This window comes from Malaclemys terrapin, chromosome 13, assembly GCF_027887155.1.
Source record: "Malaclemys terrapin pileata isolate rMalTer1 chromosome 13, rMalTer1.hap1, whole genome shotgun sequence".
NCBI classification, from domain to species: domain Eukaryota; kingdom Metazoa; phylum Chordata; order Testudines; family Emydidae; genus Malaclemys; species Malaclemys terrapin.
Window position 1 is genome coordinate 44,410,453 of NC_071517.1, and position 27,104 is coordinate 44,437,556.

Here is a 27,104-nt window from a genome sequence, read left to right on the forward strand (position 1 = left end):
AGCATAAGGTTTCGTGGACTACAGCCCACTTCTTCGGATGCATATAGAATGGAACAAAGTTTTTTTTTTCTCTTAATTAATTGGCCTCTCAGAGTTGGTAAGACAACTCCCACCTGTTTATGCTCTCTGTATGTGTGTATATATATCTCCTCAATATATGTTCCATTCTATATGCATCCGAAGAAGTGGGCTGTAGTCCATGAAAGCTTATGCTCTAATAAATTTGTTAGTCTCTAAGGTGCCACAAGTACTCCTGTTCTTCTTTTTATGGTTATTTAACCAATTATATCCCACCACCTTAATTGGTTTACCCCCAACAAAATTAATTATACAGCAGACAGAAACAATCACAGAACCAGACAGAGATTATACAAACAATAGGGAAGTGGAGACTACAGTGATAGAACAATACAGAAATGGGGATTTTACATCCCAGCTATTGATAAGTGAGTTCTTGCCAGACAGGATGCTATCAAACTAAGTTTCCTTTTACATCTTCTAGACTCTTCCCTTTCTCTGGAGGTGACAGGAATATCAGGACAGGATTGTATTCCTAACAGCCCAATAGCACCTTATTTCCATGTGACTAGTTTGGGATGGGAGGATGTGACCATACATTTCCCAGTTTATGGCTGCCTCTGCTGCTTAGCCGAAGGCCTTACTTGGCCTAAGAACCAGGCCTCAGACTGTCACGGTGAGAGACGGCCCTTTCACAGACAGTGATTTTGATTCTTTCTTTTATACCTCTATAACTAGCTAAGTGATAAGAATACACCTAAATTCTTAAAGTATAGGCCTTTACAGACAGGCCTGAATATCTATATCCTAACAGGGGTGCGAGCACCCACCGGCGCCAACAAAAGTTGGCGCCTGTGGCGCCTCGGTGTCCCACTGTGTGAGTCCCTTCAAAAAACGCAGAACAAAAAAGAGGCGTGCCTGCCTATGAGGGGGTGTTCAAACGCCACACTGGGCATCAAGGAGCTCAGGGATTATTTTGGGCTCAGCCAGCCCCGCCCCGCCACACCTGCAATATCCTGTTTTAAATATGAGCTGCAACATTTACGGAGTTAACAGAAGCAAAAGGGACCCACCCGTTGTTGAATTCGGTGCCATTGGTCCACATCCAGGGTTGGTCCGGTTCCCTCCAGAGGCCAATCCCATGGTCAAGGCGTCCTTTATAGCGCAGCAGTGGGCAGAAAACCCAAAGCCCCTTCCCTGAGGCCCTGCCCATGCCCTGCCCCTTCCCCAAGGCCGCACCCCGCTCACTCCATCCCCTTCCCCATTTGGCCGCCATACCATTTCACAACTCTGATGTGGCCCTCGGGCCAAAAAGTTTGCCCACCCCTGCACTAGAGACTAAGAGATTTCCCCCCCTGCTTTGCCAATGATGAGTGTAGCTAAAATAGACTGAGGCTTGCCCCAGAAGTAAAGGGGTTAGACCAGGGGTGGGCAAACTTTTTGGCCCGAGGGCCACATCAGGGATGTGAAACGGTATGGAGGGTCGGGTGGGGAAGGCTGTGCTTCCCCAAACAGCCTGGCCCCGCCCCCTATCTGCCCCTCCCAGTTCCTGCCCCCGACTACCCCCCTCAGAACCCCCGACCCATCCAACCCCCCCGTTCCTTGTCCCCTGACCATCCCCTCCTGGGACCGGACCCCAGACCCCACCCCCATCCAACCCTTCTTCCCCATCCCCTGACTGCCCTGACCTCTAACCACACCCTCGCCTCCTGACAGCCCCCTGGGATCACACCCCTATCCAACCCCCCCACTCCATGTCCCCTGACCAGCCTCCACCCCGAACCTCCACCCCATCCAACCACTCCCTGTCCCCTGACTGCCCCCCGGGACCCCACCCCCTATCCAACCCCCCCGCTCCCTGCCCCCTTATCATGCCTCTCAAAGCGGCAGGACTGAGTTATTGGAAAGCCTGGGAGGTGGGCGGGCGCAAGCCGCACAGCCCAACAGAAGCAGCGGTTCAGAGCACTCCCCGCGTGGCTGTGGGGTAGGGGGAACAGCATGGGAGGGGCCAGGAGCTCGCCTCCCTGGCCGGGAGCTCAAGGGCCAGGCAGGACAGGGACCATTCTTATGTTCCAGGTTGGCTACGAAATCCCCACATGAATCAAAACTTTTTTCAGATGGAAAAAACTGAAAAGAGTTGAGAGAAAAAAAAGTGCTCCTTTCTACCACATTTTAAACTTTTTATTTTATTTTTTAAAAAAAATCATACATTGCCGGTTGGCATGAAACCAGACGTTTTGCTCCTGGGGGAAATCTTTCCAAATGCAGCTCTGTGCACAACACACATTCTCACAAAGCTGCCGGGGAGAGGACTCAAACTGGCAGTGTTTGGCTGCCATGTGATAGACATGACATGTCAGTCACACACTTACTCTGGTGGCAAGTGGCCTGCAAGCCCTATTGTGCTAGGTGCTGCACAAATTCAGAACAAAAAGACAGTCCCTGCCCCCAAATATCTACCCTTCTATCTCTAACAATGCCGGCTGCATTTCAAAGCTCTAATCATTTACAGATCTTCCTAACCAGTCTCTAAAGTTCGACCATGGGTCAGGTCGGTCTGTGAGTTAATTAACTCTTTCTGGCCCTGTCACCGAGATATTATATTAAACTCATAACGTCACACTGGGACAGGCACCGGGTGTCGGCCGCCTTCCTGGCACTTTGGCACCGGAGGGTGTCGTGCCAAGTCTCATTCAGTTGCTAGGGCTGTAACCATCCACTAGCTGGCACTGCTGGTGCATAAACTAACCCAGCCCCGCCCCCGGGGCAGTCCTGGGAGGAGCATTTTGGGAGCCTTTTCCCACTGCAGCAACCCAGAGATCAGAAGCTGAGACAGTCCTCACCAGCAGGCAGTTCTCTGCGGAGTAGATTCACCCCCATGTCTCCGGAGCACAGAGATGGGCAGGGGACAATCTCCCACTGCTGGGGGCTCTGTGGATTTCCTTAGCTCTGTGGATTTTGCTGTGTGGATTCCCCCGACCTGAGGGCTGGCTCTGACCACACCGGGAAATGATGCTGAAGAGGGAAAGGGAGCTGGGGCTGCAGCTGGAGCCCCTGCCCCGCACATGGGGCGTGAGTGGACTGGACAGGAGGGAGTGCAGGTAAGGGGCAGTGCGGAACCATTGCGATAGACCAGGCGCGGCATGAGAAACAGGGATGGGACGGTGCGGGGCTAAGCCCCAGGGTGTCCCTGGAAACACCACATTGCTGCTGGAGAGAGTTAAATATTGTGGTGTTTAGAGCAGAGGAGACTGGGAGCCAGGCCTCCTGGATTCCATCCCCAGCTCCGGGGAGAGTGGGGTCTAGTGGTTAGAGCAGGGAGGGCTGGGAATCAGGACTCCTGGGTTCTCTCCCTGGCTCTGGGAGTGGAGTGGGGTTTAGTGGTTAGGACCAGGTGGGGATTGGGTCTCAACGGGACTGAAGGATGAGAAAGAATGACACCTGACATGGGAGGAGACAGCAGAGATTATCCTGCTGTAGAGTCACCCGCCATCGCAGCAGGAACAGACACTAATGGTGACCCAGACCCAGGAGATCAAACTCCAGACGGAACACGTGACCCCCACCCTGGCTGGTACCCCCTGACAGAGCCCTTAGGGGTTTGGATTCCTTGTGCACCTGCTGACCTCATCCTGTCAGCGTGGCCTCTTTGCAGTGAAGTGGGGTCTGGCTGGACTCATTCATTCTCCTCTTCCTCATGGGTGTGAGGCTCATGACGCGCTTTGAGATCCTCCAGTGGGAGGGGCTAGCGAAAGGCGCTGGATTATTGCAGCTGTGTTTGGATCACTCCTGTAGCGCCGGGACACGGTCTGCAGGCTTTGCTGGGGAGCTTTACCCAGAATGGAAATTCGCTGCCAGGGCGTAACACAGAGGGAGCGTTGGACTGCTCCGAAGAGACAGCCTGGGTCGCGTCCCCCTGGGATCCCGCTGATCCGCACGTGGAGGGGCACCCCAGCCTGGATTCTCCCCTGGTCCGTGCAGGAGCCGGGCGGCACAGCTGGAGCTGGGTGAGACAGTGATTGGTCGGGTCACTGGCTGTTCCAGAGAAATGAGGGGGAAATAGTTTTGGGTTGAAGGAAACGTTTCATTTCAGTTCTGGGCTTGGGGGGGGGGGTTACCTTTTTTTTACTGAAATAAAGCAGAAGGAAATTTCTACAGGAAAAGCTCTCGTGAGTTGAAAACTGAAGCGTTTCAGATTGAATTTTCCCGACTGGCATCTGCAGCTTTTGGCTGGCGAAAAGTTTCACATTGAAAATTGTTGCCCATCTCTAGCTCAGCCTCGTCCCCACTCCAGGCCATGTAGAATTGTCTCTGTGCAAGCCGGAATACGTGTGTACACAGACACACACACACACACACACACTCTCTCTCTCTCTCTCCCCCAGCTTCCTGGACCTTACATGCAGAATGAATCCTATCCCAGGCTGGCTTCTGGGTCCATAATTTCCTGTCTCCATGTTTATCCCCTGCCCATCCCTGGTGGCACCTTAAAGACTAACAGATTTATTTGGGCATAAGCTTTCGTGAGTAAAAACCTCACGAAAGAAGTGCATCCGAAGAAGTGAGGTTTTTACTCACGAAAGCTTATGCCCAAATAAATCTGTTAGTCTTTAAGGTGCCACCAGACTCCTTGTTACAATCACAGTTCCTAAATGCTAGAACTTTCACCTCACTCTCACTTCATGGACCTAGTTTCCTTTTGCCCAGATGTTTTCAGGTGGGATTGGTGGAGCGAGACCTTTAATTGAACTTGAGTCTTTAACATCAATGGGCCTTGGAGGCTTTTAGCTTTGGAGCCATTGTTACGTGCTGTGCATTTACTGAGCCAGGGTGGAACGGCAGCCAGAGCCGGGGCTGACCCCATTTTCAGCCAACAAATATTTTGGATTGACAATGCTTAAAAGCAAATATCCAAGAAGGCAAATTGCCCCTGAGCTCCTCAAAGATCCAGTTCATCAAATCAAAGGATCTGAAAAATGTTGGGTGGGAAGGGACATCACATGTCATCAAGTCCGGCCCCCTGCGCTGAGCACGACCAAGTAAACCTAGACCATCCCTGACAGGTGTTTGTCCAACCTGGTCTTAAACACCCCCAGTGACGGTGATTCCACACCCTCCCCTGGAAGCCTGTTCCAGAGCTTCACTCCTCTGAAAGTTCTATTTTTCCCTAAAAAGAAGAACAGGAGTACTTGTGGCACCTTAGAGACTAACAAATTTATTAGAGCATAAGCTTTCGTGGACTACAGCCCACTTCTTCGGATGCATCTAATAAATTTGTTAGTCTCTAAGGTGCCACAAGTACTCCTGTTCTTCTTTTTGCGGATACAGACTAACACGGCTGTTACTCTGAAACTATTTTTCCCTAATATCTCACCTACATCTCCCTTGCTGCAGATTCAGCCCCTTACTTCTCGTTTTTCCATCAGTGGCCGTGGATAACAATTGATCACAGTCCTCTTGATAACAGCCCTTAACGTATTTGCAGGCTGTTATCAGGTCCCCCCTCAGCCTTCTCTTCTCACGACTACACATGTCCAATTCTTTCATCCTTTCCCAAAAGTCGGGTTTTCTAAACCTTTTATCACTTTTGTTGCTCTCCTCTGAACTCTCCCAAATTGTCCACACCTTTCTTAATGTCCAGAACTGGGCACAGTGCCCCAGATGAGGTCTCACCAGCACTGAACCGAGCTGGACAATGACCTCCTCGGTCTTCCACACAGCACTCGTGTTCATGGACCCCAGAATGTTATTCAAGTCTTTTTTGAAACTGCATCACATTGTTGTCTCACATTCAAGTTTTTGATCCACTAGAACCCCCAGATCCCTTTCCCCACTACGACCACCTGGCCAGTTATTCCCCGGTTTGTAATTGTTAATTTAATTTTTTTCCTTCTTATGTGTAACACTTTGCACTTGTCCTTATTGAATTTCATCTTGCTGATTTCAGACCAATTCTCCACTTTATCAAGGTCATTTTGAATTCTAATCTTGTCCTCCAAAGTGCTTGTAACCCCTCCCAGCTTGGTATCAGCCTCCCATTTTATAAGCATTCGCTCCACTCCATTATCCAGGTAATTAATGAAAATAATGAATAGCACCTGACCAATAACTGACCCCTGCTAAACCCTACTAGATACATCCTCTCAGCTGGACAGCGAACCACTGATAACTACTCTGAGCACAGACTTTTAACCAGTTGTGCATCCACCTTACAGTAATTTCAGCTAGACCACATTCCTCAGTTTGCTTGTGAGAATGTCACGTGGGACTAGGTCATGCTAAAAATCAAGATATATCACGTCTCCTGCTTCTCCACTAGGTCAGTGACCCTGTTAAAAGAAGGAAGTTAGGTTGGTTTAGTAAGATTTTTTTCTTGACAAATCCATGTGACTCTTACTTATTACCCTGATATCCTCTAGGCTAGTGGCTTACACACTGATTGTTTAATCATTTGTTCTAGTCCCTTTCCAGGGATCGAAGTTAGACTGACTGGTCTCTAATTCCCTGGGTCCTCTTTCTTCCCCTTTTTAAAGGTAGGTCCTATGTTTGCCCTTCTCCATTCCTATGGGACCTCACCCACCTTCCATGAGTTCTTGAAGATAATCGCTAACAGTTCCGAGATGATTTCACCTGCATCATCACTGCAAAGTGGGCAGGTTCCAGGCTCTCCGTAATAACCCAGGGTACATCTACACTGCAAAACAACATCCACGGCAGCGAGTCTCAGAGCCCAGGACTACAGACTCGGGCTTGTGCTATGGTCCTGGAGCGACACGGGGCCAGGGCAGGCATACCATTTCCCCACCCCAATGTGGCCCTCGGCCAAAAAAGTTTGCCCACCCCTGGTGTAGACCCAGGTGTGACCGGTTGGATCATAGAAACCCCCCTGGGAGCTGCCACCCGATGTGCAAAGACTACCCCTGATCCTGTTTTCCCTGCCAGCTCAGGACTCCAGCACCCTGTCTTGCTGAGCCAGACACTCCGTCTGCTCCAACACAGACCCAGGGTCTGAACCACTTGCCCCAAAGCTGCAAGTTTACCTGAAAAACAGCTCACAGAAGTGTGCTTGTCTTTAGCACTCAGATGCCCAACTCCCAATGGGGTCTAAACCCAAATAAATCCGTTTTACCCTGCATAAAGCTTATGCAGGGCAAACTCATAAATTGTTCGCCCTCTATAACACTGATAGAGAGATATGCACAGTTGTTTGCTCCCCCAGGTATTATACTCTGAGTAAATGGCGAAAGATTTATACGATCTGAAGAGAAACCAAAAGTGATTTTATTAAATACAGACAGTAGGATTTAAGTGGTTCCAAGTAGTAACAGACAGAACAAAGTAAGTCACCAAGCAAAATAGAATAAAATGCGCAAATCTACGTCTAATCAAACTGACTACAGATAATCTCACCCTCAGAGATGCTTCAGTAAGTTTTCTCTCAGACTGGACACCTTCCAGGCCTGGGCACAATTCTTTCCCCGGTACAGCTCTTGTTGCAGCTCAGGTGGTAGCTAGGGGATTCTTCATGATGGCTCCTCTCTGTTCTCTTCCACCCCTTTACATATCTTTTGCATAAGGCGGGAACCCTTTGTCCCTCTGGGTTTCCACCCCCCTCACTGGAAAAGCACCAGGTTAAAGATGGATTCCAGTTCAGGTGACATGATCACATGTCACTGCAAGACTTCATTGCCCACTTGCCAGCGCACACATATACAGGGAGACTAACAGGTAAACACAACCATCTGCAGACAATGGTCCTGGTTAATGGGAGTCATCAAGATTCCAAACCATCCTTAATGGCCCACACTTTACATAATTACAATAGGCCCTCAGAGTTATGTTTTATATTTCTAGTTTTAGATACAAGAGTGGTACATTTCTACAAATCGGATGATCACACTCAGTAGATTATAAGCTTTGTAATGATACCTTACAAGAGACCTTTTGCATGAAGCATATCCCAGTTACATTATATTATACACTTATTATCATGTTTTTATAAAGCCATATAGACTGCACAATGTCACACCAGGCTCGGAGATGAACATCTGTCACGGGTGGTTTATTCTCTCTTGCCCTCTGCCCAGGGGGTGAATCGCCAGTGCCCTGGAGTGTTTTGTTTTGGCAGGGTTGTGTTGTTAACACACACACACAGTACTAAATAGCAACATTTGCTACTAGCCATAAAACTCTCCAGAGTGTGGCAGCTTTTCTTCTGCTTCTGGGGACTTGTCTTTGGCGCAGGGTGAGCTGGACGGGCCACTCGAGCGTTGCCCTGAGCCAGCTCCCGTGCACACCTACAAACCTCTAGCCTGAGTGAAGCGAAGTGGTGCCGTAACCACGAGCCAGCCACCCCGCTGGGGCTGGGGGGACCCGTAGCTCGAGCACTGCTGATGCCAGAGCTAGTACTGCAGTGGGGACGTCGTTAGCGCAAGTCGTCGGGCACAAACGCTCTGCTCTGCCCGTCTCTGTGCTGCCCGTGAAATCACCCGCGGGCTCGGCAGTGGTTCTGCAGCGTGGATCGCTGGGCTCAGTCGAGTGCCGCACCTCGAGCTGGCTGGGACCACAAACCCCTCTGGGCCTGGAGTGTTGTTACATTAGTAAGGGGGGGGGGCACTTTGTAGCATGTGCTGACTGGCCTCATTGCACCCACCAGGTACTCCCTGGATCTCCCCATATCGTGCCCTTCCCCTGCCCCACAGGCTGTCTGATGCCACCTTCCTCTACTTTCCCATTGCAGGCACTTCCTGCAACTGCCCCCAAACTTCCCCCTGGCAGGGCTTCCCCTCGCCCTCCCTCAGTTCCTGTCACGCAGCCCCAAAGCGGGAGGCCACAGTCCTTGGCGCAGGCACAACGTCTAGTCCAGTTACCAAGCAACCACAATCACAGCTCTGCACACCAGCACAGCTTTTCCCATCCCCCCTCCTCTTTCTTATCAGGCTTAATCAGACCTGTCGTGCCTGCCCCCGGCCCCACCCCTTACAATTTATGGCCATGTTCTGTTTTGGAGGATCGGGAGTCTGGGGGCTTCAGTACCACTTCTTTTTGTACGGGGCAAGGAGTGAGGGTGCGTATCGGCCAGGCAGGGTCACTGTTTCTTTGGCTTTTAGCCTTTCTTATGCCTCCACACACACACACACACACACCCCTCCCTCCGCTCCCGACTGGTTGCTTGACCTTGGCTTGGGAGAGGAGTCGGGCAGGTGTCCGCTCATATGTCAAACTCCCACCATCCCCAGCGAGACTTTCACTCTCTTCCTTCTCTTGTCTCATGGGCGGTGGGGGGATAAACTGCCTGGCACCCACACACAAGTGAGTGAGGCGGAACAGGCAACCACAGAAATTATAACTCAGAATTCTGCTATTTCATCAAGAACAGATTTTCCCCTTCATCGCCTTGCAGACTGCCACTGACGCTAGCGGGAACCTCACTGTGCATTGAGGGGCGAGCGTAGCCCTAAATTTATGCCCCCAGCCCCCGGATTGTGATTAAACACAGAGCCGGGCCTGTCACACAGAATTAACTGGGGAACTTTTGTATCCTATAAGTAGAATGAAACTAAACTGTTAGGGGTAAAAACAAACCAGACAGCAGCTGCAGTATTAAACTTAGCTAGGTAAGTAACAGGCACATATGAGATTGCAGCCAATCACAACCAACCACATCACTAGAAAGCTATTCCATTCTTCACTATTTTCACTTGCATGTTCTAGCCACGGCCCCAGCTCCTGGTCTGTTTTGTGTCTATTCAGACTACAAGCTCCTTGGGAAAGAGACTTAACTCTATCTATAAAACTCCCAGGGCAAAGGGGCTCTGTTCCCAACAAATCTCCAGACGTTACCATATAAATTCTATTCTTCTCCTCTCCTCATTGCTACATGACATGCGCATCTGTCGGTGACACGGGATTCGTTCCCTCTCCCATCCCGTCCCCGGAGGAGAACAGAACAGGACGTGCTGGGGAGCGTTTTCTTTGCTGGGGGCGTTGGTTTCAGTGCACACACTGGTGTGGGAACTAAATATAAATGTTTACTCTGGCAGCATAAAGCATCTCTCATATTGATGTCAGTTTTCTCTACATTCACTTTAACATCCCAAAGAGAAGCAATTCTCGCTCCCTCCCGCACTGTCCCCCTCCATCCCCCTGCTCTCTCACACAGACACACACGCACACAGAGAGAACAGAGCTCACCCCTTCTCCACTTCATTCACAACGTGGCTGCTGAGAACAGAGTCCCAGCAATGTCGGGCTGGACAGTACCTCAAGAGCTCATCAAGTCCAGCCCCTTGGGCTGTGGCAGGACCAAGTAAACCTAGACCAGCCCTGACAGGCGTCTGTCTAACCTGTTCCTAAAAACCTCCAGTGATGGTTACCCTTAGAGATTGTTACCCTGCCAACTTAGACGCCTCTCTGGTCTCTCCCACTGGCTCCCGCTCCTCTACAGTGTTAGACACAAGCGTAGCCTGTACCAATGGTTCTCAAATGTTTGTCCTGGTGACCCCTTTCACACAGCAAGCCTCTGAGTGCGACCCCCCCTTATACATTAAAAACACTTTTTAATATATGTAACACCATTGGAAATGCTGGATGCAAAGCGGGGTTTGGGGTGGAGGCTGACAGATCACAACCCCCCCCCCCCATGTAGTAACCTCGTGACCCCCTCAGGGGTCGTGACCCCGTTTGAGAACCCCTGGCCTATAGCACCCACTGGGCTCTGCTCACTGTGTACTGGAACCTTGGGCCACAGCTTTTGTGTAGCACCTTTTTCATTTACCTTCTAGCTTTTACCAGGGGTGTGAGCGGGGGGGGGGGGGAAGGGGGCAGGAAAAGAGCTGAGGGCCCCCCTTTGTCACTGCCACAGCAGGGCCACCCCTTAGCAGCACCCTCCCCTGTCCCTCCCAGCGTGGGGCCCAGCAGAGACTGCTGAGTTTATGTAGCAGAAGGAGTTCCCCTGATGGAGCCCTTCCTCCCTTAGGCAGGGTGTAAGAGTGCAGACTCAGCCCTGCAGCACCTCCTGCTGGTGACTTCCAGGAATTAGATCATTCCAGCTCCAGAGCACCCTCTGCAGGCTGGTGATTTGCCGGTCCTCTGGACCCCAGTGCCCTGGTACCTAGGGTGCTGCCCCCAGCAGTAACCCTTCAGTCTTAGGGTCTCCCCTCCCCAGAGAACCCCCACCCACTATCCCCACCTCACCTCCCTCTAAGGCTACTGCCCGTCACCAACTAGCCCCCACTCCCTGGGGCGGACTGCAGTATCAGCCACTCATCACTGGCAAGGTTGGGTTTGGACCTGCTGCCTTTGCCTACCCCTGGGCTGCCCTCTGCAACCCCCAGTACCTGTTGGCCTTATGCTAGGCCACAGCCTGGGGCTTTCCAGGCTGGAGCTCCTCAGCCTGTCCCCAGCCCTGCTCCACTCAGGTACTCTGCCTCTAGATCCCTACAGCCAGGCCCTTCTCTCTCTGAATACAGAGAGAGAGTGTCTACTTGAGCTCCTGGCTCAAGCCTTTATAGGGCCAGCTGGGCTAGGGTGACCAGACATCCTGATTTTATCGGGACTGTCCCGATATTTCCTTGTTTGTCCCGCGTCCCGACCAACATGCGGTCGGGACAACCGGACAAACAAGGAAATGCGCCGGAGCCTGGAGCCCGGAAGTGCTCGCACCCCCCCCCCCGACTCCGCCCCCTTCTACGCCGATTGGCTCCCTCCCCGAATCCCCGCCTCTTCCCCGGGCTCACCATTCCCCCTCCCTCCGCAAGCGCTGGAGGGAGTTCCCGGGAGACTCAGGGGGAGCGCGGGGCCGGGGTGAGTGAGAGTCCGGCCTGGCCCCGAGCGCAGGCAGGACTCAGTTGGGTGGTAGGGAGAGGAGGGGGGCGGCCCGCGGGGCCAGGCGGCGGCTGTTCTCCCCCCCGGGCAGCGGGACTCGGGAGCAGCCGCTGCTGCAGCTCCCACTGCCGCGGGGGAGGAAGCGGCCATGGCGCTCCGCGGCTGCGGCGCCCCCGAACCCCCCGAGCCGGGGCCTGCTGCGGGGACCCAGCAGTGTGCACGCTGGGCCCAGCCCCTGGCCAGTCGCGTCTGGGCTGCTGCCCAGCTGGTGCTATCCCGCGGCGGCCCCGGGGCGGAGGCATCGGCAGCCCAGCCCCGTTCGTTCCCCTGCGGGATGGGGGGGCTGGGGCCTGCTGCCCCACTCCGGGGCCGCCGCGGGATTGCACCAGCTGGGCAGAGCCCAGACGCGACTGGCCAGGGGCTGGGCCCAGCGTGTGCACTGCTGGGTCCCCGCAGCAGGCCCCGGCTCGGGGGGTTCGGGGGCGCCAGAGCCGCAGCCGCGGAGCGCCATGGCCGCTTCCTCCCCCCGCGGCAGTGGGAGCTGCAGCAGCGGCTGCTCCCGAGTCCCGCTGCCCGGGGGGGAGAACAGCCGCCGCCTGGCCCCGCGGGCCGCCCCCCTCCTCGCCCTACCACCCGACTGAGTCCTGCCTGCTCGGGGCCAGGCCAGACTCTCACTCACCCCGGTACCGTGCTCCCTCTGCGTCTCCGGGGTCTCCCTCCAGCGCTTGCGGAGGAAGGGTTGTGTTTTTTTTTGGCCCCCCCCCGCCCCCCCCCCCCGCGTCACCCTCCCCCCTTCTCCCCGCGTCCCGATATTTGACTTGGGTGATCTGGTCACCCTATCCAGTATGTTAAAGGCTTTTATAAAGAGGACACTGATCAGTTGTTTTCCGTGTCCACTGAAGGCAGGAAAAGACGTAATGGGCTTAATTTGCAGCAAGGGAGATGTAGGTTCGATATTAGGAAAAACTTTCTAACTCTCACGTTAGTTACGCTCTGGATCAGGCTTCCAAGGGGGTGGGTGGGGAATCCGCATCACTGGAGGTTTTAAAGACCAGGTTGGACAAACCCCTGTCAGGGATGGTTTAGGTTTATTTTGTCCTGCCTGAGCACGGGGGGCTGGACTTGATGATCTCTCGAGGTCCCTTCCAGCCCTGGGCTCTATGATTCCCAAAAGTTGGGAAACTGTAAGAAAATGGGAGGACCCCCCCCCCTCCCGGTACAAAATGGGGGGAGGGGCGGGAGCATGTTTGTTTGGTTTTTTTTAAATACATTTTCCTGTGGGGGGGGAAAAAATCATTTTGGATGAACCCCTTTGCCCTGTGTAGTTTGACTGGCAGCTGTTTGGGCGAGGGACCAGCTTCCTGTGTGTGCAACACCTAGCGCATGGGGGCCCTGATCCCCGTGAAGGTGGCTGTAACACAGATAAGAATATCATGTGTGTGTTCTTATCCACAGAATTTCATGCTGCGCTATAGAGAGATCCCTTACCGCTGGATTGGCCTCCAGAAGGAACAGGGCGAGGGCCAGCCCTGGAAGTGGACCAACGGTACCATATTCAACAACCTGTGCGTCCCTTTTCCTCATTCGCTTTCTCAGTAGCAGGGCGCAGAGAAATGCAACAAAACCCTGGGCTGGGTGGAGAACGGGGATTGGAAGTGAGACCTCAGGATCTTGAAAGCCTGATCCTCTACTGCCTGAGCGACAGGGCTCGTTCTGGGGAGGTTGCACCTGTAGGAGACTTGTAGACTCTTCCATAGCGTAGGCACCAGAGGAGGACAGAGAGCCCCACTCGGGTAATGTGGATGACACAAGTGGGACTGGTTGGAAAAATTCCAACTAAACGTTTTCCCTTATGTTGAAAGAAAATTTCCTGAAGGGAAAGGTCAATTTGGATGAGATTTTTCCACTGGGAAAATCGACTCAAATGTTTATTTTCAGTCAACCCAGAATGAAACACTTTCATTTTGGTTTGCCTGTGGGGTCGTTGCAGCACATCTTGGGAATTGTAGTTCTGGGTCCTTCCGGTCCCATTTGTCCCTGGTCTTTGACCAGACAACATCTCCCATGATGCACTGCAGTGTCTCACTCATGCGTGTTCTTATGTGTATTGATAAATTGGATTTTTATCAATACATTAGAAGCAAGAGGAAGACCAAAGACAGGGTAGGCCCACTGCTTAGTGAAGAGGGAGAAACAGTAACAGGAAACCCGGAAATGGCAGAGATGCTTAATGACTTCTTTGTTTCGGTCTTCACCGAGAAGTCTGAAGGAATGCCTAACATAGTGAATGCTAATGGGAAGGGAGTAGGTTTAGCGGATAAAATAAAAAAAGAACAAGTTAAAAATCACTTAGAAAAGTTAGATGCCTGCAAGTCACCCGGGCCTGATGAAATGCATCCTAGAATACTCAAGGAGCTAATAGAGGAGGTATCTGAGCCTCTAGCTATTATCTTTGGAAAGTCATGGGAGACGGGAGAGATTCCAGAAGACTGGAAAAGGGCAAATATAGTGCCCATCTATAAAAAGGGAAATAAAAACAACCCAGGTAACTACAGACCAGTTAGTTTAACTTCTGTGCCAGGGAAGATAATGGAGCAAGTAATTAAGGAAATCATCTGCAAACACTTGGAAGGTGGTAAGGTGATAGGGAACAGCCAGCATGGATTTGTGAAGAACAAATCATGTCAAACCAATCTGATAGCTTTCTTTGATAGGATAACGAGCCTTGTGGATAAGGGTGAAGCGGTGGATGTGGTATACCTAGACTTTAGTAAGGCATTTGATACGGTCTCGCATGATATTCTTATCGATAAACTAGGCAAATACAAATTAGATGGGGCTACTATAAGGTGGGTGCATAACTGGCTGGATAACCGTACTCAGAGAGTTGTTATTAATGGTTCCCAATCCTGCTGGAAAGGCGTAACGAGTGGGGTTCCGCAGGGGTCTGTTTTGGGACCGGCTCTGTTCAATATCTTCATCAACGACTTAGATATTGGCATAGAAAGTACGCTTATTAAGTTTGCGGATGATACCAAACTGGGAGGGATTGCAACTACTTTGGAGGACAGGGTCATAATTCAAAATGATCTGGACAAATTGGAGAAATGGGCTGAGGTAAACAGGATGAAGTTTAACAAAGACAAATGCAAAGTGCTCCACTTAGGAAGGAAAAATCAATTTCACACATACAGAATGGGAAAAGACTGTCTAGGAAGGAGTACGGCAGAAAGGGATCTAGGGGTTATAGTGGACCACAAGCTAAATATGAGTCAACAGTGTGATGCTGTTGCAAAAAAAGCAAACATGATTCTGGGATGCATTAACAGGTGTGTTGTGAGCAAGACACGAGAAGTCATTCTTCCGCTCTACTCTGCTCTGGTTAGGCCTCAGCTGGAGTATTGTGTCCAGTTCTGGGCGCCGCATTTTAAAAAAGATGTGGAGAAATTGGAAAGGGTCCAAAGAAGAGCAACAAGAATGATTAAAGGTCTTGAGAACATGACCTATGAAGGAAGGCTGAAAGAACTGGGTTTGTTTAGTTTGGAAAAGAGAAGACTGAGAGGGGACATGATAGCAGTTTTCAGGTATCTAATAGGGTGTCATAAGGAGGAGGGAGAGAACTTGTTCACCTTAGCCTCTAAGGATAGAACCAGAAACAATGGGTTTAAACTGCAGCAAGGGAGGTCTAGGTTGGACAGTAGGAAAAAGTTCCTAACTGTCAGGGTGGTTAAACACTGGAACAAATTGCCTAGGGAGGTTGTGGAATCTCCGTCTCTGGAGATATTTAAGAGTAGGTTAGATAAATGTCTATTAGGGATGGTCTAGACAGTATTTGGTCCTGCCATGCGGGCAGGGGACTGGACTCGATGACCTCTCGAGGTCCCTTCCAGTCCTATAATCTATGAATCTATGAATCTATGAATCTAAGGGTGTTAACGTGGCCAGGAAAGCAAGTCCCAGATCTCCAAAGGTAGGAGGGTGCAACCAGGGCTCCCGTGTGGCCCCGAGCCCAGGGCCCCAGCTCCTGTGGGCCATTAGCACCTGAGTCTGCGGAGAGCCTGAGCCAGTCGCCCTGACAGGTGTGAGCTGCCCCGAGCGGAACTGACCCAGCAACGCTGCCTGAGTCTGCTGAGAGCCTGAGACAAATGCGCCGAGAGGGGGTAGCTGTCCCATTGTTACAGTAGGAGTCGATCCCCTGCTCCGGGAGGGGACTGGGGTCTAGTGAGTCAGAGCTGGGGGGATGGGTGTCAGGACTGCGGGGTTGTCTCCTAGCTCTACGCAAAGGGTGGGGGTTAGAGCAGGGGGACTGGGAGTCCAGTGTTGGGAGCATAATTCCTAGCTCTGCAACTGACTGTCTGTGCAACCCTACCCGGGTCAATTCTGCTATCAGTGCCTCAGTTTCCCCATCCATATCATGGGGATGATGAGTCTGACTGAGCGCTGGGAGGTGCTTTGAGATCCTCATGACTGGCGCTAGATAACGTGCCAAAGATCTCTCATGATGCTTTTATTGATGAAAGGCTCCTTGCCATTGTTAACGGGCCATGGATGCCCCGTCAGAGTGCAACGGCATCTCTCTGGCAAATCCACCGAAGTACAGAGCTACAGGTGTCAGAACGAATCCGATTCCTGTTCAACACCCCACAGCTGTTCCCCTCAGCCAGGCCTGACACCGGGGACAAAGGAGAGGGCTGCTGCAAGTCAGGAAGGGGAGGGGGGAGGACGGAGGCACACACGTGCTTCTCAGACACAGCCCTCCCCTCCCCCATCACTCACCTGGAGTAGACGCTGAGGGGGCTTCCGGTGGGAGACAGGATCATCGGCAGTGGACCTCACTCACCTGAGCAGCTGCTGGGGCTTCGGTGAGTGTTTGACCCTGTGATCCGCCCCCCACCACCAGCCACCACTCCTGCAAACTGGGTAAGGGACAGCCCCATCCCCCACCCCCAGCGAGGCTATGGCGAGGGGCAGCAGAGGAGGAAGGAAGCCACATGTGATGGGAGTCCCGCCCCCCCACCCCCTCCCAGAGCCCACACCCCCTCTCCGGCCCCCAAACTCTGTCCCACAGCCTGCACCCAACCCTCTGCACTCCCTCCCAGAGCCTGCACCCCAGACTCCATCCCAGAGCCCAACCTCTCAACCGTCCTACACCCCAATCCCCTGCCCCAACCCAAGGCCTGCACCCCAGACCTCCTCCCCCCACCCAAACTCCCTCGCAGAGCCTTAGGCAGGTGGGAGGCAGAGTTGGGGGGGCGGGCTCTGAGTGTTCTGGGCACCACCAAAATTTCTACAAACCTGCTGCCCCTGATACTTGGAGGGGGGGTGAGGAGGCAAGTCGGTGGATGGAGGGGGGCATCCATTTTCAGTATTTTAATTTTTGGTACTGCATTGATTGACTGGAGTGTGCATTAATATAGTGACCCCCTGGGTCTTTGAATGAGGCTTTATACTTGGGGGGGGCGAGTGGTGAGCGGGTGGGCAAGCGGTGGGTGGGCAAATAGGCGAGCAGTGAGCCAGCAGGTGTTCTAGGGGCGGGCATGGGGGTTTCTGGCAGGGGAGGGAGAAGGTGAAAGAAAGCAAATGGTGGGTGGGGAACTGACTAGGAGGGACGCAGCAAGCCAGCAGGGAGCTAGGGGGTGAAGAGGGAGCCGAGCGGGGAGGGGGCGGGTCCTATTTTACTGCTGTGATCTGGTCACCCTATGCGTGCTGTTTCTTCCCTCTCCCCCCGCGAAACCTTCCTTTTTGGCTGTGACGTTATTGACATAATCTGGGACCGTTTAGAACATGGGTGCAACCAAAGTCCTGTAGTGGCACCAAATCTTGTATAAAGGGGGTCAAATGAGGTGTCTAAGTCAAGGTTATGGTTTGCTGGTTATGATTATGCTGTCTATATGTGTGTATCGTTTTTATAGTTGAAGTTATGAAGGTTGGCTCTATACTGTCTGTATTTCAAACTTATGCTATGCTTCTGGGAAACATCCCAGACAAGTTAGTGTTAGCTCTGCCTAGCCTGCTTGATGGCCCATTAAGGACCATCAGCTACACAACTGACCCATTGAGAGAAGGCAGATACACCTTGTAACTCAGCAAAGTATGCAGGGACTGGCCCATGTGACTCCAGACTCCATTTTGCTGTAATTTTCCACAGTGACAACAAAGAGGTGTTCTTACACCTGGAAAAGACTATAAAAGGCTGATGCCTCATCTCCATCTTGTCTTCAATCCTGCTTCTTACCTCTGGAGGGACTTTGCTACAAGCTGAAGCTCTGTACAGAGGACTGATGACCCTTCCCAGCTGGGGATGCACTCCAGAGACTTGATTTAAACCTGCAGTTTATTCTATCACTGCTACAAGCCTGAACCAAGAACTTTGCCATTACTGTATGTAATTGATTCCATTTAACCAATTCTAACTCTCATCTCTATCTTTTTCCTTTTATGAATAAACCTTTAGATTTTAGATTCTAAAGAATTGGCAACTGCGTGATTTGAGGGTAAAATCTGGTTTGTATATTGGCCTGGGTCTGGGGCTTAAGAACATAAGAACATAAGAGAGGCCGTACCGGGTCAGACCAAAGGTCCATCTAGCCCAGTATCCTGGCTACCGACAGTGGCCAATGCCAGGTGCCCCAGAGGGAGTGGACCAACAGGCAATGATCAAGTGATCTCTCTCCTGCCATCCATCTCCATCCTCTGACAGACAGAGCTAGGGACCTTTGGGATTGGGAGAACCCTTTTTCTTTTACGGGAGTATTGATTTTCATAACCATTTGTCCCCATAACGCATGGCACTGGTGGTGATACTGGGAAACTGGAGTGTCTAAGGGAATTGCTTGTGTGACTTGTGGTTAGCCAGTGGGGTGAGACCAAAGTCCTCTTTGTCTGGCTGGTTGGTTTGCCTTAGAGGTGGAAAAACCCCAGCCGTGGGCTGTAACTGCCCTGTTTTAAGCAATTTGTCCTGAATTGGCACTCTCAGTTGGGTCCCGCCAGAACCGCATTGTCACAGTGGCGTAGTCGGCAGAATCCACAGAACCGGGTCAATTAAGCTTTGGGTCAGAACCCCACGTTATCCAAATTTGAATTTTGGGATTGAGAGTTTGGTGGGTTAAAGAGCAGTTGCAAAGGGTGAGCAAAGAGCATATGAGGCCTTGACAAAAAAGCCCTGAAAGATTTGTGTTCAGAAAAGGGGATAAGCTTTAGAAAGAAAGCTACAAATCAAGAACTGAGAGAGCTGTTAATGGCCAGTGACCAGAAGGCAGAAGCAATTGAAATGCAAAAGGCAGCAAGTAAACTGCAACTTGAGCATGAACAAAGACTGGCAGAAATTCGATTGCAGGAACTAGATGCTGAGGCAAAAGTGGAAAGATTTCAGCTCCAAGTCAAAAAAGCAAGGGAAGAAAAGCAGAAATTGTATCCTCCTGAAAGTCCAGTTTCTAACAATGTTGGTATGTTGTATAACTCTGAGCAGTTGTGTGGGTGTAACCAAATGTACCCCAATACTGCCACCTTTTATGTAAATGCTTTTACTGTGTGTTCAGTAAAGGGTGGCTCCATAACTTGTGCCAATGCTCTGTATGGGAGTGGTAATGAAAAATTCATAGAGCGTGTAAAAGTCAATGGTAAAAGCTGTTTAGGGCAAATTATGGCTTCTAACATCACTCTGGTTAAAGCAGATCTTGTCAAAGGGGAAGATTATTTACCAAATCAAAGTGTGAATGTTGTAGTCCTCTACGAGTTCACTGTCCGTGTGCCTTTAGCCAGAATCCACCTTATAGATTCATAGATTCTAGGACTGGAAGGGACCTCGAGAGGTCATCGAGTCCAGTCCCCTGCCCGCATGGCAGGACCAAATACTGTCGAGACCATCCCTGATAGACATTTATCTAACCTACTCTTAAATATCTCCAGAGATGGAGATTCCACAACCTCCCTAGGCAATTTATTCCAGTGTTTAACCACCCTGACAGTTAGGAACTTTTTCCTAATGTCCAACCTAAACCTCCCTTGCTGCAGTTTAAACCCATTGCTTCTGGTTCTATCCTTAGAGGCTAAGGTGAACAAGTTTTCTCCCTCCCCCTTATGACCCCCTTTTAGATACCTGAAAACTGCTATCATGTCCCCTCTCAGTCTTCTCTTTTCCAAACTAAACAAACCCAATTCTTTCAGCCTTCCTTCATAGGTCATGTTCTCAAGACCTTTAATCATTCTTGTTGCTCTTCTCTGGACCCTTTCCAATTTCTCCACATCTTTTTTAAAATGCGGTGCCCAGAACTGGACACAATACTCCAGCTGAGGCCTAACCAGAGCAGAGTAGAGCAGAAGAATTACTTCTGGGGCTCAGCATGAAGTTATAGCTGGTGTAAGGAAGTTATTGCCTTAGGATCTTTTGATTGGGGAAAATGTTAAAGCTTTGTTCAGTCCAGGTAGCCAGTCACAGTACGGGAATGATCTTAAACCTGTGTCTATTGTGGGCAATGATTTGCCTGGGGAGGGTTTCTCCAAAGGTTTATCTGAGGAGAAGAGCTGTTTGTCTGTGAATGAAGTTTCTGAATGTCAGTCTAGTGTCTCAGAAGTGACTCTGAAGTTAGATCAAGAGCAGAAAGATCTCATTGGTCAGGACAATGTTTCTCAGGAGCAGATTGAAGTGGCTGGTCAGGTGAAAGCCCTGACGGAGGAAGGAAAGGGGAGATTTTGGATGGGTGACAGATTGGTGGCTAGTCCAGCTTGTAAAAGGGAACCTGGAAAGGGTAACTGGGATTTGCTGGCAGTGGCTCAGTGTAGTGAGAAGAGCGGCAGTGTATCCGTTGGGAGTGGCAATGTGCCCGGTAAGGAAAGTCTGGATGAACCTAGGCAGCCTTGTGAGCCGATGGCTTTGTCTAGTCAGCAGTTTGGGAAGGCCAGGAGAGTGGAAGATGGGTTTGTTTCCGCGGGGGCAGGCGGCGCTGGGTGTGTGGGTGTGTATGTGTTTGGGGGGGGGCTGTGCAGAGCTGGGGGGGTTGCAATTTTATATTCTTGCCTCGGGCGCAAAAATAGCTAGTTACAGCTCTGCCTCCAGCTCTGCCCTGGGGCTGCCCCCTCTCCCCACTGTCAGGGCCCTGGCCAGAGTCTCTAGTGGCCTCTCCCTGCCCAGAGCCCAGGGACCTGCTCCAGCCTCATCCTCCCTGCTGGGCTAGGCCCTGTCCAGCTCCCTCCCCTGCTCCGCGTCTCCTCCCCACCGGGCTGGGCCGACGCTGCCCCCTCCTGGTCCCCTCCTGCCTCTCTGGCTGCTTTGTGTCTCCACCTCCCCCCATCCCCCCACCCCATTGTCTGGGGGATCCCCAGGGCTCCTGCCTGGCCCCTTTGCTCTTCTCACTCCACATCCCGACTCTGGGCCACCTGCCCCGCCCCCAGGGCTCCAGCTTCACCATCTCTGTGCTGGGGGATGCGCAAATCTCTCCCTGCCCCATGGCCCTGTCTGCTCCCACCCAGCTCCCCTCTCAGCCGGGCCTCCCAGCCCCCCTCCTGGGGTCTCAGCATCGTCTGACACAGAACACGGCTCCCCCTGAGCTCCCGACCTTCCCCCCAAACCTCCCCCATCCCTGGCTCTGGCCCCTTCTGCCCATGGAGAGGAGGAAAAGTGTTTGACTCAAGGAATCACTCACAGGCTCTGATCCAGCCGGGAACCGTCCACCCAGATCCAGGCCTTCTCCAGGGAGGAGACGGACAGTCCGACCCAGAACTGATTTGAACCTTGTGTCAGGTCCTTTATGAACTCCTGCAGTGAGTGTGTGACAGGTAGATGGTGACTAGACGGGCTGTCGGGCTCTTTTTTTGTGAATCCAGGATGTCAACAACTTCAGGACCAGAACGTCTGTCTGTCTGTTCATCTATCCCTGTACACACCCATTATCCATCCCCATACATCTGTCCCCATACACACTCATCTATCTATCCAACTATCCCCCATACACACCCATCTATCCATCCATCCATCTCCAACCATCCCCCGTCTCTCTGTAGCCACCCATCCTCACACACCCAGCCCCTCTCTCCAGCTGAGCTGTGTTGGGCACACCCCAGAGGGGGGAGGGTACTAGGTGGCTTTAAGCTGCCTGTGTGTGTCCCTGATCCTGGGATAGTGATTTAGGCTGGGATTATGAAAGCTGCCTAGGGGGTTTGGACACCCCATTATTAACAATGCAAACAGGGTGTCCAAATCTCCCAAGCAGCTTTGAAAATCCCTGTCCTACCATGTAGCCTGTGCGCCCTTGGACTCTGTACCCAGGGCCCAGCCCTGCAGAGGCAGCTCTAGCAAGAAGGTATCATCCCCCTTACCAGCTCCTGGGGGTCCCGGATCACCAGCAGCTGGGAGCCCCTCACTGAGCAGTCGGCGCGGCTCTCGCTCCACATTTCACCTCTTCTGGAGACCCAGTAGCACTTGTCCCCGCGCAGCCACCAGTCCGTGGGGCAGAGTTTGCACCCGGGGCCCCCTGCAGAGAGACAGGCGTCATTAATGCTCTGAGCGCTCTGGGCCTCAGTCCTGGCTACTCTCGTCCTGCGACTGGGGCAGGAATGGGGGTAAAATTGGTTTGAGTCCCCTTTGTGCTCCCTGAAATCTGGGGCTGGGCCAGGCCCTGCCTGGCTCCTGGTGTCAGTTACAGCAGCCTCGGGGCTGCTCTGCCTTATCCAGTGCTCCCGTATGGGCCCTGGGAAGCAGAGAACACCCACAGCGCACTGCACTCTAGCCACACTGCCAATCTGCCCCCCATTTTGGGGGTTGGGAACAGGGTGGGGGAGGGCCCTTACCCCAGCTCCACACCAGCCAGAGAAGCCCCCCCCCCCCCCCCCCCCTAGGACAAGGGAGATTCTCAGCGGCGTATGGACTTTAAGGCCCCTTTATGCTGCCAGAATGGCCTAGAAAGGTCTTGGAGTAACTGGGGGGAAGGGATGGTGTTAAGCTGGGAACAGGAGGGGAGTCTGGGACCCAGGGGTGATGGGGAATGGGAGGGGACATGGGGCCCAGATGCCAGGGAACGGGAGGGGGTGAGACCATAAGACAATCTCATTAATAAGATGTGAACCCGCCCCCCCACACACACACACACACTGAAAAAAATTGGACACCTTTGTATTACATTGTGTCAAGTATCAGGGTGTAGCTGTGTTAGTCTGTATCCACAAAACAACGCGGAGTCCGGTGGCACCTTAAAGACTAACAGATTTATTTGTGCATAAGCTTTCATGGGTAAAAAACTTCAGAGGCATGGAGTGAAAATTACAGATGCAGGAATTATTATACTGACACATGGAGAGCAGGGAGTTACTTCACAAGTGGAGAACCAGTGCTGACAAGGCCAATTCAATCAGGGTGGATGTAGTCCACTCCCAATAATAGATGAGGAGGTGTTAATTCCAGGAGAGGAAAAGCTGCTTCTGTAATGAGCCAGCCACTCCCAGTCCCTATTCAAGCCCAGATTAATGGTGTTAAATTTGCAAATGAATTTTAGTTCTGCTGTTTCTCTTTGAAGTCTGTTTTTGAAGTGTTTTTGTTCAAGTATAGCTACTTTTAAATCTGTAATAGAATGACCAGGAAGATTGAAGTGTTCTCCGACTGGCTTTTGTATGTTACCATTCCTGATGTCAGATTTGTGTCCATTTATTCTTTTACATAGGGACTGTCCGGTTTGACCAATGTACCTGGCAGAGGGGCATTGCTGGCACATGATGGCATATATCACGTTGGTAGATGTGCAGGTGAATGAGCCCCTAATGGTGTGGCTGATGTGGTTGGGTCCTCTGATGGTGACACTAGAGTAGATATGGGGACAGAGTAGGCAACTGGGTTTGTTGCAAGGATAGGTTCCTGGGTTAGTGTTTTTGGTGTGTGGTGTGTAGTTGCTGGTGAGTATTTGTTTCAGGTTGGGGGGCTGTCTGTAAGCGAGGACTGGCCTGTCTCCCAAGGTCTGTGAGAGTGAGGGATCATTTTCCAGGACAGGTTGAAGATCGTTGATGATGCGCTGGAGAGGTTTTAGCTGGGGGCTCTGGGTGATGGCCAGTGATGTTCTGTTATTGTCCTTGTTGGGCCTGTCCTGTAGTAGGTGATTTCTGGGTACCCGTCTCGCTCTGTCAATCTGTTTCCTCACTTCCCCAGGTGGGTATTGTAGTTTTAAGAATGCTTGATAGAGATCCTGTAGGTGTTTGTCTCTCTCTGAAGGATTGGAGCAAATTTGGTTGTATCTTAGAGCTTGGCTGAATTCGGTTGTATCAGACAGGGCCTGATTGAATTGGCCCTGTCAACACTTTGAGGTAACTTGTGAGGTAACTCCCTTCTCTCCATGTGTCAGTATAATAATGCCTCCATCTGTAATTTTCGCTCCATGCATCTGAAGAAGTGGGGTTTTTACCCACGAAAGCTTTTCCCCAAATAAATCTGTTAATCTTTGAGGTGCCACCGGACTCCTTGTTGGATTTTTGTATTACATTGTTATTAAAATCTTCATGGCTGGGTATTACCCTAAACTGCCACTAGATGTCACTGCCCCATGCCCAGTCTCAGCAGAGGCAGGTACATTCATGGCCTGGCACCGAGCGGGGCTGGTGGCTAGATCGGTGCAGCCAGCAGGGGGCGGCATGTCCCTGCCCTGCAGGATCCCCACAGCCTGGGACGGCAGCTGGGTTCCCACTGGCCGTGCCCGGGGCGGAGGGCGGCTCAGAGACACACGAGCTGGGGTTACCTGCTGGGCCGGGCGGGGCCGGGTGGCACAGACGTTGGCTCAGATGGGATCGGAAATGCTCCAGGCGGTTGCTGCATTCTGCTGTGCTGGGGTCTGCGCTCCCGGCTCCGTCGGTCCCTGGGGCTGTCGGGGTCGGTCCCTTCTGAGACACCAAGTGGGAAACTGCAAAGCAGCGTCGGTGGGAGTGAGGGCGACTGATCAATGTTGTGGGAGTTGCTGGTAAAAACACCAGCCCAGACCTCTGCGGAGACACAGGGCCTGCCCCAAATCCTGTTCAGCCCCATTACCACTGACTCCAATGGACTTCGGAGCAGCCCCAAAGGGACACGGTCTGAAAAAGTGTCCAGGATTGAAAATCACTGGGAATTGGGTGCCTAAATCCCTTGGGCTTCTTTGCAATCCCAGCCCATGTTTCCACCTATTCGCACCCTCAAAACACCCCTCAAAACTGGCTGCATGGGGATTGTCAGACTGAATCAGCCCTGGGGCCCATCTAACCCGCTATCCCATCTCCAAAGATGGACAGCCCCAGCAACTTCTGAGCAAGGAGCAAGACACCCCCTAGTGGACAATGAGAACTTGTCCCCCAAGTTACACCCTTCCTGCCCGTCAGTTAGAAGTTGATTGATGTCCTGAAGCAAGAGGTTTACAGCCCCGCCAAAGCACTTGTGTACTTTCTGGCCCTCTGGCTAGCCTTGTTCCTTGTATATGTGTCCTGATCCTTCACTGAGCCCTGCTAAGCTCATGGCCTCAGTGAGATCCTGTGGCAGTGAGTTCCACAGGTTAATTGTGACTAAGCATCAGTTTTCAATGTGCTGCCTCTCAATGTCCCTCCCCCAGTGTTGCATCCACGCTGCAGACTGACGCACCCGGTCTGATAAAGCTACAGCCTTTGGTGACTCACCACACACCGCCAGCAATAGCACAGCCACTGCCTGGATGAGATTGCCAGCCCCTAGAGCGACCTGAAGCCAGCCAGGATACTGACGGGAACCTGTAATGAAACACAAGCAGAGCCGGGCTGAATTAAGGCCCAGCCACTCTAGATCCTGGCCTCAGGCCCCAGCTCCACGAGTCAGGTGATTGTACCAGGGTCTCAGCTTTAATTTAAAAGAGAAAGGCAGTTTTTAGCCCTCACAGAAGGGGAGAAAAGATTGAAAATGTGACCCCCCAAGTGTTACTGATACAGCAACGCTGCCTGAGAGCCTGCACCAACAGGGGGTGCTGGGAGCCAGGACGCCTAGGCTGTATTCCCAGCTCGGGGAGGGGAATGGGGTCTAGTAGGTGTGTCCTTGTGAAAGATTTTCCCCTGATCTGTGCCTCAGTTTCACCCATTTGACCCACCGTTTTGGCTTCCAGTGGAGAAAGCTTCCTGGGAGCGCCCCCACTTTCGCTCTGTCACTTTGTGGATCCCCCACGCTCTTTACTTCTGTCTGTGGCCCTACCCCACCCTGTGATATAACCACATGGCCAGACTCTGCCGGCCCCTGGCCAGTCTCTGGGGTCCCAGCCCCGGTTCTGCCCCTGCTGCCAGGACATGGAGCCCATACGGGGGGAGGAGGGGATTGAAATCGCTACCTTGGTTCTCGGCTGGGGACGGGCCGTCCGAGCCGCCCTGCTTGGGCTGCAGGTTCAAAGCCGTGTAGACCTCCTTGTCCTCCATCATGTCCGAGTGAGAGGATGCAGTGAAGGCGTGGGCAGGAGGTGAGGGGCTGGGCTGTGAGATCACACAGGAAGCTGAGCCACTGGGCTGCAGCCGCGTGGTTGGTGGGGCCGTGGTCAGAGGCTCCGGCCTGAATTTCCTCTCTCTGCTCTGGCAGATGTTGGCTCTGTCACGTGAAAGCTCCCAGCCAGCCCCGGACGCCCCCCGTCCTCCACTCCCTGGGGGTGATCCGCTGCCCTGACACCAGGGTGAGGGGCGCAGTGTTAAAATCTGAGCTCTATGGACAGGGTCAGAGCCTCAGCAGGTGCTGCTCAGAATCAGTCCCACTGATCGACCCCAGCCCAGGATCGGGCCCAGCGAGTGCCTGAAAACCCCTTATAGCCAGAGGGAAACAGCTCAGAGCGCTGGGGTGAGACCGACCCCCTCTCTGGGCCTGAAGTTCCCGGCTGCGCTCCTATGTGGCAGCCAGCCATGGGGAAGGGGAGAGTACGGGGTGTGTGACTCCGGAGTGACAATTTGCATGGGATCCCGGCGCCAAACGCCACCCGCCGGTCAGGGGGGCCATGACACTTCCCTGTGTCACCCAGCAGGGGGTGAAATGACCATGACCAGAATAGCCATAGACAGGCTGTGCCCCTCACCCTGGCATCAGGGCGGCTGCAGGCTGCATCAGGGTGGGACGGGGGCGACCATCACTGGCTGTGACCAGCCCCTGCGCGCCTGAGCCGACTTCTGCAGCAGCAGCGACCCCCTGAGTCCGGACGCTCTGACCAGCCTCCCTCCCCCACCCCCCAGCTGCAGCTTCCTGTGTGATCTCACACCACTGCCCCTCGCTGCCCTCCCCCCCAGCACCTGCCCCACAACCCCTCGCTGTACCGCCCCCC

At 52.5% G+C, this 27,104-nt stretch overlaps 1 protein-coding gene and 1 long non-coding RNA gene across 2 annotated transcripts; one reads left to right on the forward strand and one right to left on the reverse strand.

Annotated features, from left to right (window-relative positions):
- Positions 1 to 2,859: 2,859 nt before the first annotated feature.
- On the forward strand, positions 2,860 to 18,301 carry LOC128847292 (uncharacterized). Its single transcript, XR_008446887.1, has 3 exons — positions 2,860 to 3,119; positions 13,300 to 13,409; positions 17,993 to 18,301. It is a non-coding gene; the product is annotated as an uncharacterized LOC128847292 (long non-coding RNA).
- On the reverse strand, positions 16,301 to 26,223 carry LOC128847290 (killer cell lectin-like receptor subfamily B member 1). Its single transcript, XM_054046684.1, has 6 exons — positions 26,136 to 26,223; positions 25,462 to 25,551; positions 24,558 to 24,719; positions 22,159 to 22,313; positions 21,493 to 21,598; positions 16,301 to 16,531 (listed from the first exon to the last, which is right to left on the reverse strand). Exons 1-6 carry the CDS (start codon positions 26,221 to 26,223, stop codon positions 16,401 to 16,403), a joined length of 732 nt encoding a protein of 243 aa, XP_053902659.1. The 3' UTR covers positions 16,301 to 16,400.
- Between the last annotated feature and the right edge of the window lie 881 nt (positions 26,224 to 27,104).

Excerpts from the sequence above, each read along its gene's own strand:
- LOC128847290 (XM_054046684.1), bottom strand. The coding sequence starts at position 26,223 with ATGATGGAGGACAAGGAGGTCTACACGGCTTTGAACCTGCAGCCCAAG. Across the intron at positions 25,552-26,135 it reads GTCCCCAGCCGAGAACCAAG|GTTCCCGTCAGTATCCTGGC; the intron begins GTAGCGATTTCA and ends GTTTCATTACAG. Across the intron at positions 21,599-22,158 it reads TCCGGGACCCCCAGGAGCTG|GAGTTCATAAAGGACCTGAC; the intron begins GTAAGGGGGATG and ends CACTCACTGCAG.